The sequence below is a fragment of the Salarias fasciatus genome, chromosome 2 (genome assembly GCF_902148845.1).
Source record: "Salarias fasciatus chromosome 2, fSalaFa1.1, whole genome shotgun sequence".
NCBI classification, from domain to species: domain Eukaryota; kingdom Metazoa; phylum Chordata; class Actinopteri; order Blenniiformes; family Blenniidae; genus Salarias; species Salarias fasciatus.
The window spans coordinates 8,870,840-8,884,720 of record NC_043746.1 but is presented as its reverse complement, the minus strand read 5'-3'; the positions used below and the strand labels follow the sequence as shown (position 1 = coordinate 8,884,720).

Genomic DNA, 13,881 nt, shown 5'->3' with positions numbered 1-13,881 from the left:
CCATTCACAGTCGTCCACTGAGTCATTTTGCTATTGATGCTTTTTTTTTTCTTTCCTTTCCTTTTTTTTGTACACCTCAGACAATATGAAGCCATGGCAACCAGTCATCTCACTCCAGGTTGCTAACAAGCTCTGCATCAGACAGATGATAGCTGAGATAGTTGATCTGCGACCCGCTGTGGCCTGTCGCTGCGATGTGGGCGGTCACTTTTTGCCTCAGTGAGTAGAATGTATGAACTTTTTGAAATTATCTAAATGTTGCTTTGATCAGGTTTAAAGAGAAGTACCAGCCATTGATGCAGGCTTTTATATGTCTTATATTCTGCTTTTAGATCCAGCACAGTGTTTTGACTTGTTTGTATTGTGAAGAGTATAAAAATGTACCGACGACGCGCACAATCATCTTTTGCGAAAAAGAACCCACTCCTGATATCAGGGTATTTTTAGTCATTACTACTTATTGTATTTTTATGCCACGATGAGTGGCACAATTGTAAATTATGTGATGGTAGTTATATCAGAAGCATTTTCATTCAGATGTTATTGAAGTGTCAGTGATGTTGGTGTCCATGCATTGAATTCCATATTTCAGATGATCACATGAAATTTGCATTCGAAGAAATTTACTTTATTCACAGATTGCACTTGTGATACATTCATTCCGTTGTCAGTAAACAGATGTCCTGCTTGTTCGAACATTCAAAAGCCCTCTGCATGATGTTTTCTTTCAGCAAGCATTGACAAATAAAAAGGCACACAAATTTGGCTGGCATGAAGTCGTAACTAGGAAAATCCATTCTCACACTTGACATTATGCAATATTCTCATCTTTTCCTTTTTTATTTTCATTCACTGAAGTGAGGAAATGATCATTCTCTGCTAGTGTATCTTTTAATACAATTGATTTCATGGAAAACAAAGCTGATTTTAAAGTGTGGGTCAACACAGTATTAAAAATAAACTGATTCCCATGCAGCAAACAATTATTTGTGCTTCAGCTACTTTTTCATTTTACATCGTGTGGATTCTAACAGTCTATACACAAGAGTGTTCGGATTTAGCAAAATATATTACTTGTTTTCTTGACAGGAGTTTTGATTACATTTTTTATTTTATTCACATATAGGTCCCTCTTGAAAATGAGACCCTGGGTCTCAATGGGGCCCAGCTGTATAAATAATGGTTCAATTAGAAGCGTCCACCCAGAAGGCAAGCAGCCAAAAGAGATGAAAACTGATCTTTTTGAAACTGTTGTCCCTTCGACAATTCTCTTGACTTTTAGACGAGCAAAATAAATCCAGATCTATGGTCCAAATGTGACAGTATCAGTATACTTTATTCATGGAGAGAAATCTCCAATATTTGGCTTTGTCTGTGTTGTTTTCTTTTTTTTCTTTCTTGAAATAAATGTTTTGATGAAGTCACTTACCACTTTAATAAATGTGAATCTTGTCTTCTGTATGATCCAAGACTAATGGTCACAACAAAAGGCTACATAAAGAGAAGATGTTCTTTAATCCAACAGCGTTGATTAGCTTTGATTTGGTATGCATCTCTCTCTCCCATCATTGTTTTCATCACAGGTCTGACGTGTTAAATATCGGGTTGGTGATACCCTTGAGGGAAGTGTCAGGGTTTTTCCTCTGGCCCCGCTGTGCCAGCGCTTGTCCGAGGGGCTCAGTGTACTTTGGGGGGTTGTAATCGTCCTCTTCCGCTTCCTCGATCATCAGCTGATGGAGGTAGAGGAGGCAAGTTTTAATACGATTTTATTTGAATGTTCATCGGTACAAGTGAAGACAGGGATTACCTCGTTGATTTTTGTGCCCTTTTCAGGAAAGGTCATGTCATCGTCCAGGGAGTTCAGGCTTGGATGGTGAAAGGAAAAGAAAATTAGATTAAATTCACGTTTCAGGAAAAACCTGAGCTGCGTCCTGCTGTTAGTCACTTTTACCTGACTTTATCCACGTCTAGACTCTCATCGTCCAGGTCGAGGGCGATGGATGACTCGATGTTGAGGTTGAGAACCGGGTTCGCGCTGTAAAAAAAATAATGACACGCAAACATTATCACGAGGTTTGATTTTAAGATGTGGTCCGTCCATTGATCAGCTGTGCAGGGCTGCCGTCTCACCCCTCCTGGGTGTACTTGTTGGTCCCAGGCACCATGGCACCGCTTTTCAGGTTGTCAGAATTCATCATGGAGGCGGATTTCATGGCATTCGCAGCCTTCAGCTTCCTCCTGTAACTGTAATGCAGAACGAACTGCTTAGTATAGGTGCTGTGGCCTTCAAAATGGGGCTCGGCAATATGCAGGGACTGCCCAGTGTCCAGTTTTGTCCTTACTTCCTGCGAGTGCAGAGCAGTGATGTGGTGAGGACAATAAGAATAATGATGAGGCCTCCAACGATCCCCAGCAGGATGTACTGCACAGGGTTCGCCTCAGCCTCAGGACCGGGAGACTGTCCCTGAAGCAGGAGTAAGAAATAAACCCTCAGTATTGCAAAGTCAGAAACAGATATTACAAGTTCCAATATTTAAATGCAGTTAATTTCTTGATTTCTGCCTTTTCTCTCTGTACAGACAGTCACACAGTGGTGCAAGATTGATTTGATTAGTTTACCTATGAGTAGAAATAAAATGAATTGATCGCAACAGGATGTGACACTTTCACAAAATAAAAATAACATTTTTCTGACTCACAATGTATCTGAGGCCGAGGGTGGACAGGCGAGGATAATGGTTCGGATCAGAGAGCATCCTTTCCACTTCGTCAGCGGTGAGGGCCGTCCCATTGGGGAAGACAAAATAAGCCACGACGACTGTGTTGCCTAAAACCCTGAGAGGGGAAAACAAAAATCACATGAAAGATAATCCGCCTGATTCAACACTTGCAGGTGTTTTCAAACCAAAATCATTTGTGTTCAAATGTTGAGAATCCCAGTTTGTCTTCAACTTAAATTTGTTTACATGAACACTGGCGCCATCTAGTGAGAAAATTAATCCCTGAACAAAAATAAACAGCCAGGGTCCATTATAAAAATGGTAAATGTGGAGAAAAAACTGAGAGCAGCAGCTGCTTTTAGCCAAAGGAAAACATTTAAATATTACTTTCTATCTAGACTTGAATGCTCAGCCCACAGGCCAGATTAGGCACTCTCGCGAGCAGGTTTTGGCCCACAGAATGCATGTTTGAAAACCTAGTTTAGGAGTTAACATCAGCTTGTAGTTTTTTTTTTGCATTTACAGACCGAGTTCAAAGGCTTTAGGTCGGAGGAATTACAGTGAGTGTGTGATGTGACAAGAGATTCACCTGGTTGCTTCGTTAGTGCCGCCCCTTGTCGCAACAATTTCAACGGAAGTCCCGGTGGCATCCACGAGCGCCCTGGAAAAATGCCAGATTGAGTTAAAAAAAACAACATAATTCTAATATATGTATATATTTAGATATTTTCCAAAGAAAAGGATAACTGGAATCTTTGAATCCACAACTACAGACTGTAACATCACAGGAGGGAGAAAAGCACCTTCGAATCTCATTCAGCTTTTGGTCAAACTCCTCCCCAGTAGATGTGAATTCCAGTTCCACACGGTAAGATTCATCAACTGTGAAAATCTGCAACATAAAAACAAGACAAGCTTTGACAAAGGCTGAAACTGTAATCTGATCATTAATGCAAAAGCAGAGATTTTAGACACTCACGCCCAGTGTGGTGGCGGAGGAGAGGCCTCCGGTATCAGTTGCAGTTACGTTTACCAAATACTTTCCTTTCAGGGTCAAATCAAGCCCTTCAGTATTCCTGTGCAAAATTGAAAAGATTATATATCAGAACAACAGGTCAGTGGGTGTGTGTAATCCCCCACAAGACTTCAAGCAAAATCCCAAAGATGTACATCGATAGAACCAGATGAAACTAACAAAAAGCACTCACTGGATGATCCCGACGTAAGTGTCTTGTTGCTGGGTGGTCACGACCTCAAACACCAACCTCATGGTCGTCACCTGATCGTTTAGGTCTTCAAACTGGACGCCTGTCACTGTGAACTCCATCTGCCTGTTCACTCCTGAGTCGAGATCCACCGCCTGAAGGGGAGAAGATCCAAACATCACAGATCGCCGTGATGAGCTCAAACACTCGGCATTTGTTTTCCGCTAATACTCACGGTGACTCTAGCGACGGATGTCCCTTTATTGGCCCCTTCTGACACCACAACTAAAGAGCAAAAGAGAAGTTTGACATTAGACAGAGTTTGCCATATGATTTCTTACTACCACCGGTTAATTTCATCTGTTCAGCTGCTCCTTTTTTACAGATTATCATAGCAAGGTAATGCAATTCACAACTACTGAAATTGAAAGTGTCTTTCTGAGTTACTTCTAATTCCATTTCGACATCTTGACGATGCTCACATCGCTGTTTTGTTGTCGTACGGTTGTATCACAGTAGCTTAGCTGTCAGCACTGTGCTATCTATGACAGTTATTAAAGTGTATCAGTCATCACTGGAGTCCAGTGTTTATAAGTATACTGGTCTCCGTCACGGGGTTTGCCCTTTGACAGTCGTACCAAACTCCTTATAACACCTGCTGTTTAAAACACGTTGACTGAGCACCTGATGATGGCAATTCAGATAAACTACAACGTGAAAACAGACTTCATAAAGGTGAGCTGGCATTCATTTAGTTCCACGAATAAATGACAGGTACACTGTTGGAAATTTTTGGGAATGATGATGCTGACAGTTGGACATCTTTATGTCACTGTATTTAGTCGATGACATATTTTTCTATTCAAAAAAGGGGTTGGAAAACAAAAGCTTTGACTTATACTGCATCTAACAGTCAGCACGGGGATTCGAATTCCCAGTCAATTTTACTGATTATGTGATCATTTTTACACTGTGTGAAAAGTAGTGGTATTACGCTCATGCATAATCCCCAAAATGACCTCTCACTGGATACACTTGATAATAGTTTAGTCTGGTGTTATATCCAAAATTATTCTCTAAACCAAAAGTGCAGAAAACTAAACTGAAGCAATGAGTGAACTTGTGTTTACAAATCCATAGATTACAAGGGGGAGCCCTTTTAATTTTAAATGAGTACTGAAAACGCACTCACCAAACACAGCGTCTGACAAAATGAACTGAGGAGCATTGTCATTGACGTCCTCAATGTTGATCACCATTTCTCCTGTAAAGTGATTTAAAGACAGATGCGGTGAACAAACTTGTTAAGTGTTTGAACGGTTTTCTTTGCTGTGCTTTTCTCATTCGTGAGCAGTGCAGCGCTGACCTGGCGTCACACTGTTGTTCTCCCCTTTCTCTGTGTACTCGTCCACCACCTGAGCAGTCACCACCGCCTGATCACACTGCTCGTAATCGATCGTCTGGCCTGGCCGGACTCTGACCTCGCCGGTTGGATCGATGTCGAACCAGCTGCAGGTCGTCATGGAGCTGTTGCACCTGCATCGGACTGATTCCAACTCAAAGACCAGCGAGTGGTTCCCGTCTCTGTCGCGTGCTGCGAAACTGCCGACAGAGGTGGCGGTGGCGGTGTTCTCCTTCACTGGGACGGGGCTCGATGGCAGAAACTCGGGCCTCTCGTCATTCACATCCACCACATCCACCTCCACTGTCACTTGTGCTTTCCGCTGGTCCAAATCTGCCGCCTCGATCAACAGCGTGAACCGTTTCTGTTCATTTTCGTAGTCCAGCTCAACGGTGGGGTCAACCGTGATGTTTCCGATGTAAACTCCGTTCTTCTCAGAGGTTCGAATCATGAAGCTTGCTGACCCCCCGTCAACGATGCTGAACGACACACGGTTGAAGACGGTGGATTGGTCCATGTCCTGAGCGAACACTAAACCCACAAATGCTCCTGAAAGAATGAAAACAGCTAATTATATTTCTTCGACTCTTTGGGGTAACAACCGCTAAAAGCTTTAAGAGGTAAAGTACTTGCCTTTGTCTCCTTCTCTAACGGTGAAATTGTAAGAGTGGTCTTCAAATCGTGGTGAGTTGTCGTTGACATCCTGCGATGCACCGTGAGAAATAATGTTATCACTGTCATGTGTTCGTGCAAAAGCAGGTCAGCACAGAGATTGCACACGACCTACCTCCACAATGATGGTCACTATGACAGAGGTGGATCTTTGGGGAACACCACGGTCAGTAGCTGTCACGTTGAGCTCAATCCTCCCTTCTAGGCTTGAATCCAGGGCTTCACGATCGAGTTCACCGCTGTTCCTCAATTCTCCGGTGCTGGCATTGATGGTAAAGTTTTCACTGTATGCGCTTGGGACGATAGCGTACACGATTTCGCTGTTTGGTGTGCCGGGCTCATCTGAATCCATCGCCTGTCAAAAGAGGATACATCCATCAGTCACTCTCGCGATGCAATAAATGCAACGATTTTTCTTCTCCCATCTCTCTTCTGCTTTTTAGACTTTGTATAAAATCTAATACAGATTAATTCCAGACGATTTGAATGGCCTGAACTATTTTCATAGGTAGGCTTCTATATGTTCTATGTTCATTACAAAGCGAGTAAGACACCTTGTGAAATTTCAGACCAACTCCTGCTGATGAAAATACTTCCCGCTCCATTACTGTGTTGCCACACTTACCTCTATCCTAACATTAACTTGCTCCCCCTCTCTTACAAACTCCGTGTAAGACTCTCTGTTCATGACCGGAGACTGGTCGTTGATGTCAGTCACAGTGATCTCCAGAACTGCGGTGCCGATCTGATTGGCCGTGTCTCTCGCCTCCAGGGTCATCGAGTGCGTAGATCTGATCTCCCGATCCAAAAGAGCCTTACTTTTCACATAGATTCTGCCCGTATGAGGCTCGACATCAAAAATGGAGAGTCTGAAACAGAGATAGAGACTATTCAGGCTGTGGTTTTGCACAACGGGAGCGAGAAGTATGAGTGACTCGGGCTGATGTGGAAGATCCCTGTGATCGGGCTGCACATACATGGTAGCTGGGAGCAGTCTGTAGGTGATCTTCCCCGCATCCATTGTATCAGGGTCAGTTGCCTGGAGGAACACAAAAAAAGCTCTTTTTGATTGCCTTTAAACGCTTTGATATATTGAATTGTTGGAATAAGAGTCCAGAGCGTTGATGGCTTACAGTAAGCGTGGTCACCGTTGTACCATCTTCAGAATGCTCAGGCACATCAAACGTATATGTGTCGTTTGGAAAACTGGGACTATTATCATTGGCATCCAGTATGTTTATAGTCACTGTAGCAGTAGAGCGGAAGCTGGTATTTTCTCCATCTGTAGCAATCACCTGTTCCATGACGCGCACACACACACACACATAGAACACATTATACAGGTAAAACACAGAAAAAGGTGAATGGTGTATCTGTTGTCATAGACTTGTTATCATAGTTGGGCTCAGTTTCTGTACCTGCAGAACCGTTTGTTGCATTATTTCATAATCCAGGTTTTGGGAGTTCCTGATGATGAGCTGAACAACGTTTTCTGACAGCTGGCTCTCTTGAGGTTCCACAGAGAACGAGTCCTTGTGTTCTCCCTCCAGAGTTAGCTTAGTGTTGACCCACTGTGACACCCCCACAGGAAAAGATTTAAGCTTGACTGCCAGTACTACTCAGAGCTGGCCGCTCATTGCAAAATCATGGCCAAAAAAACGAACGAAGAATTGTCCCATTCCGCTCACCTGATCACGATCGATGACTGTCATGTTGATGGGAACAGACCCCAACTGGTGTTCAACCACCTGTCCAGTGAACTCAGTTGCCTCCACACATCCCCCACCTCCACACTTGTAAAACTTTGGCGTTTCGTCATTCACGTCGACGATGTTTATGGTTACAATCACTGTAGTGCTGGCCTGGACTCCATGGATGTTTGGGTTTGATTCAGTAGCCTGCAGAATAAAGTAAGAAGTGAAAATGTCACAAATGTATTCATGTGACTTGAGAGAACTCTGCAAAGGAGTCAAAAAGTGAAGAGCAATGAGTGGCAATGAATTTTTTTAAGCAATAAAACAGGAGAAAGCAAATATTGCAAACAGCCTCAAGCTCATCCGATCAGATAGATGAATTAATTAATTAATTAATTAGAACGAACGAACTGTACCTTGACTGTCAGTGTTACAACATCAAGAATGTCAAATTCTTGTTGTAATTCTCTGTCAAATTCTTTCTGTACAGAAATGACTCCATCAGATTCCGAAATATTAAACAGACCATCTTCAGTGGAATCTGTCAACAAAATACAACAGATTTAATTTTTTTTTCTCTCTTTTTAACAGAAATCAACGTCCTTTGTAACTTTAAGTGGTTGTAACCCACCTTCAATGCTATAGATTATAGGATCATTGACTCCAGTGTCCTGGTCCACGGCTGTCACTTTGAATACAAACGTGTTCTGGTGAAAGAACAAAAGGTTGAAGACACTTTTCCTTTTTTGGAAAAAAAAAAAAAACAAAAAAAAAACACCTGAGTAACTCCAACAGTTGGTAGATCAGCTGACTTCTCATCACAAATGACACAGGATCCTCTACCCTGAATTTATACTGCTCTAACAGTGAGATCTTATTGGGTAAAGCCTTGCGGAATAAATTCAGACCATCAGCACACACCTGGGGTGAATTCTCCTCAATTCTAGCCGTGTAGGGAAGGCCGACAAACACTGGGTCAAGGTCTGGGACATCCAAAACCGTGATGATGGAAAAGACCGCATTTGAGTTGAACACTGTTTCGTTAAAAAAACAACTGCCTCCATTATCCTGTTATGACACACAGACAGCCCAGGTTTAACATGAAGTGAAAAAACAACAGCATTTGAAAAACAGCAGTTCTTTGTTTGATAATTATATAAGTGTGGATGTGTTTTGGGAATGAAAATACATTTTAACTCGTATGCTTACAGTGGCATTGATCTTCAGCCGAAAGAAAGTGTTCTGGGTGTGATTCAGAGACTTAATCAGTCTGACTTCACCAGTTGTGGGACTGATACTGAAGAAACTCGAATTAACACTTGGAATCACCTAGAGCGAAATAAAAGACAATTTGCAGTCTATGGAACATCAAAATATAATGTTATGGAATTGACAAAAGAAAACTTACGTCATCAATGTTGTATCTAACAACACCAGCGTCTCCAGTGTCACCATCAGCGGCATATACCCGAAACAGCGATGTACCAACCGCTGTATTCTGATCCCCCCCCCCAAAAAAAAAGAGGAAAAGGGAGTGGAAAAAAAAGAGAAATGTATCAATTATTTCAGCATGAACAACAAAATAAGAATGAAATAAGAATGTTCTCAGTCACTTGTTCAGGTAACTGATCATACTCAATACGTGACACATTTCTTTCTAAGGCAGTATGGGTTAAACACATTACATCTGATAAGTCCTACATTGCATACCTTTGAAATAGACGTTATAATCAATACATAAAATTATAGTATCATAAAAGTGTAGTAAAATACTTTTTTTCCTAATAAGAAGCATTTTTAAGCTCTAATTACACAACAGTTGTGTGATTTGGTCAGTTTTATTATCTGTATTAGATCAATATTAATACATTTTCTTATGTATTTCATATCAACCTATATATTTTTTCTAAATCTGTATTGTGAATTGTTGAATAATAATAAATTTGTCACAACTTTGAGAACTTCATGAAGTGCCCAAGAAAATGTTACTGAATATCCATATATTAAAAAATGAATTAAACCAGAACAAAATGAATCTTATTTATTCTGAAAATAATGGATTTATTGATGCATAACTTACCTCTGGAAATGAAAAGTCATATGATGACGAATTAAATATCGGCCGGTTGTCATTGGCATCATCTAAAATTATGAACAACCGTTCTGAAGTCTGAAAGACATGATGCACTCTATGAATAAAATGATTAAACTGATATGAATTAGAGTAAGAAACTTTGATGCCACTTACAGGATTTGTGCCATCAGAGACAATAGCATCTAATTCCAGTAAATTATTGCTCTGGAAAAGACAAAGTGATAAAATGAAATGTTTGGTTCTATATCATTGAAGGTTCCACAACAGATGGCTCACGACTTTAAACACGCTTTACCTCTCGATCCAGAATCGTTTTTACGGACACAACCCCAGTGTCAGCATCCACTTCGAAGAAGTTAGCATTGATCCCATTAATGTCAAAAGTTAGTGGGTCATTGTCCACATCAGTGGCCTTAATAGTAAATGCTGGACGATCTACCCACAAAAACAAAACAAACAAAAAACAACAACAACAACAACAAAATGAAGCATGTTAGAATTTGCGCCATCACAAAATCACAGAGGTGAAAGAGAAAATAGTTTTTCAAACTTTTCACTCACCTTTTGGTGTGTCTTCACACACTGTGTAGATAACTTGTGTAATATCAGGAGCTCTGTTTGCTGTGAAAAAAGTCAAATATGTGAATGTTAAGTGGTGATGTTTTCCCACCACAAAATGAAACACTGTAGCATGAACTGAACACCCACCACGAGTCAAGCTGATGAGGCACAACAGGAGCACACTTGTTGTGATCCTCTCCATGTCTGCACGGGAAATGACAGACGAGCTCATTAGGTCTAAAGTTCATTTAGTTTCTCTCAGTTCACTATCAAATTTACTGAACATCGTTGACATGCGCGATAAATGCAGATGCTAAGAGTCATAGAATCACAAGCAGCCCAGGCAGTGATTTCTCAGTTGAAATTTTATAATGGCGTGCAGTTTCAGCCACACCCTATAGGCATAGGACACATCGAGATATTTTTTTTTACTGTCAAGCAGCTCTTTTGAGACTTCCTCTTTATAAACGTCATAAATTGCGAGAAGCGACTGTGTTTATGTTTACCACTTATATTAAGTTTTCCATAAGTTTCCCACCATAAGTAACATGTTATGTCAGAAATATAAAAAGATTTCCTTGACATTTTTTTCAAAAATACCTAGGTTTCATTGTACATCTTCATCTCTGCCATCACAGAGAACATATGTAGCAAATCAAAAAGTAAAAGCAGGAGTCTATATAAAAAACCAACAACACAACAAAACTGTTTGAATCTTATTCATGAGATCTCAAATACACCAAGTAATTGTGTGACTCTTTTCATGAACAATTATAGCTTCTCTAACCCACTTACCATGTTTTTCTATTCTCTCCACCTATTTATAACTTGGCTTAAGAACTTCAGAAAAATAAAACAATAATTCATCATTCCAAATCTTTACGGAACAATCATCATCATGATTCCTTGAGATCAATATGGGCTATAATGAAATTTTACAGTTGCACAACTTGAATAAAATTGTATTAGTAATACAAATCTTTTTAAAATCAACAAGTTTCATGTTCACTGCTTGTAGCCCACAAGAACAGCTTTTGCTTTCTTCATGATATACAGTACTACCAGGCTACTAAACACAATACACTGAAACATTTAAAAAGGTAGATTTGAAATGGAGAAAAAGGAGAAGTAAAACTTACCAGATGACTTTCACAAAGCACTTCTCCCTCCTGAGACCTTTGCCTCCTGCTTCTCCTGTGACTATCGTCCTGCTGCTATAAACTTCAATGATTAACAAACAAGGAACGTCCAGCCTGTTTTACAGCACTCAAACCTCTCCCTATGATTTTTTTTTTTCCTTTTTGGTTCAGTAAAAGGTGATCAAAGATTTCAGAAAGTGAAGAAAAAAACTATTTTTTTCTCTCACATACATATTTGAGTGTTGATGAGAACCAACATCTATCAAGTAAACACTTCCCATCACTGACTGGTCAGCCCAGCCGCCATGAACACAGCATCATGCCATCGGAGCAGTGTCCACGGCTGACCCAGACGAACATCTGAGCCGTCCCTTTCACGGTGGGTGATCCTGTTGTCATGGTGACAAAGCCTAACGTGACCAGGGGTCTTTCTGAAACGTGCTTCATCCGAGCCAATCACCAGTCTCGCATCTCTCTTCATGAATCCCAGATCCAATCCTTAATGAGGACCTTCTTCATCAACCCCCCCTCCACTTTGTTTTTCTGGCCTGCTGTCCCAATTGAAAGGCTTCAGACAAACACACATTGTGCTCCCTCGCACCCACCAGCTTCATTCATAATCACAACTTTGTTTCAGACAAAGCAGAGTGGAGCGGCACACCTCTTTAATGGTGACACTGAAAATGTCTGTCGAGAGAATCTCTAAATTGGGGTAAATCTGGAAATACCGTACATCTGAATACTCTCACATGTAAATATGTGGCATATTTCAAGATGTTTGTCTTTTGAAGGGAATCCATTGCGGTGATACAAAAGAAGACTTTTTAATGTAATGTATGTACTTTAACACACTAGTATGGGTCCTAAATCAAACTGCTGTGTCTTTACCTGTGTGTGCTTCACTCTCTTCTTTACTTCTTAAGGAGTTGCAGATGAGTTATTTTACAAAAAGCTCCATTTTACATTCTCTTTTTCACTTGAACCTGTCCAAAAGTAATTTCTCTATGTGGGACAATAAGTTATATCATTGTAGTGTGTTTTCGTTGGAAAACGTCAGAGAAAAACCAAAATACCAATTAAATCTGGGAACAATATTATCATAGCAGGAATAAAAAAGAAAGAGAGATAACTGAAACCCCTTTTACCTCATATTATTTTTGTGTTGGATTAAAATTGTTCCTATGCTCAATTAAAAAAAATTGACTTTAAAACTTATGGATTAAGAGGAACAAATATTATTCCCATCAGTTGTCAACTCAATGTGATGTTTGACATCCATAAAACATAAGATTATCAGGTGACCTAATTATTAGGAACTGAATTTCCATCTGAAATTTCACTGCTCATAATGGAGTTGAATGCCTTAAAAGTGCCATCATGTTTGATAGTTTCACAATCTTATTCTAATATTACCTTTATTATTATTCAAAACCAACTTAAACATGTGGCATAAGAACCGGAAATATATCAGTTCCATACTTACATAAAATCTATTATCCTGGATAATTACGTCAAGGAAAATGTTCTGCAATCCTGTTATCCCATCAGACTTTGGTTTACGACATATCGCTGGGAACAAAACTGTCCACCTCACCCAACAGTAGGCATTATGAAAGGGTGGAGGCATAATAAAAATGTTAGCAAGCAAGTCCAGTCAACACAAGCCTCAGTTGTAAACTATGTAAAAAGAGAAAATAAAAACTACATTGTAAAAGCGAGTTATTTTTATGAGATCATGAGTCAGGCGTCTTTGTTCATACTTCCTCTTTCCACAGTCTGATGTCCAACTCAGACTGTATTTGAGATCAACTTTTCGTCTGACAAAAAAATATGTACTTCTGGTGCGTCTGACCATAAAGCCTGAATAGGGCTTAGCTTAATATTTGATAGGTTGCAGTCAGTAAAGCCTCGTGCTGCCAAAACCTTGCCTAACAGGCACCATGGACAACTCAATGGCAACTCAAGTGAGGCAGAGGGGGGAGGATGGATAACAAATATCCAAGAGGAAAATCACTCAAGTGTAAATGGAAACTTAAAATTACAGTCAATAAAAGTACTGGATAAACAAGGAATCAGTTAAAAATTGTATTAAAAGTATTAATTTAATGTTTCAGAGGATGAGAACTTGAACCACGTCACGATGGCAAGAAAGTATGCTTTCATTGAAAGCCAGGTTAATTTTGTCATTACAATTTTTTTTTTTTAAGAATCCATTTGTAATAATAAAGTAGAATTCTTATTGTGATAGTACTGTGGTGGTAAATTTCTTTTTAATACAAGCATCATTACTATGATCACCCAAATCTTTCTGTTTTATGATGTGAAGAATTCCTGGTGGGAAAAGGCTAAAGGTTCCCCTGCTGCAGCTTGCTGGCGCCCCCCAGGGGCCCAAT

At 40.2% G+C, this 13,881-nt stretch overlaps 1 protein-coding gene across 1 annotated transcript; it reads right to left on the bottom strand.

Annotated features, from left to right (window-relative positions):
• Positions 1-55: 55 nt before the first annotated feature.
• Positions 56-10,613, bottom strand: cdhr2 (cadherin related family member 2). Its single transcript, XM_030101013.1, has 30 exons — positions 10,497-10,613; positions 10,350-10,409; positions 10,084-10,223; positions 9,942-9,992; positions 9,774-9,863; positions 9,102-9,191; positions 8,903-9,022; positions 8,615-8,761; positions 8,325-8,400; positions 8,110-8,234; positions 7,688-7,897; positions 7,418-7,570; positions 7,133-7,294; positions 6,977-7,038; positions 6,625-6,868; positions 6,115-6,354; positions 5,961-6,030; positions 5,292-5,876; positions 5,118-5,189; positions 4,161-4,210; positions 3,929-4,080; positions 3,700-3,796; positions 3,524-3,612; positions 3,310-3,381; positions 2,700-2,835; positions 2,343-2,464; positions 2,131-2,244; positions 1,952-2,035; positions 1,808-1,865; positions 56-1,730 (listed from the first exon to the last, which is right to left on the bottom strand). The coding sequence occupies exons 1-30, from the start codon at positions 10,579-10,581 to the stop codon at positions 1,578-1,580; spliced, it is 3,909 nt and encodes a 1,302-aa protein (XP_029956873.1). The 5' UTR covers positions 10,582-10,613; the 3' UTR covers positions 56-1,577.
• Positions 10,614-13,881: the final 3,268 nt, after the last annotated feature.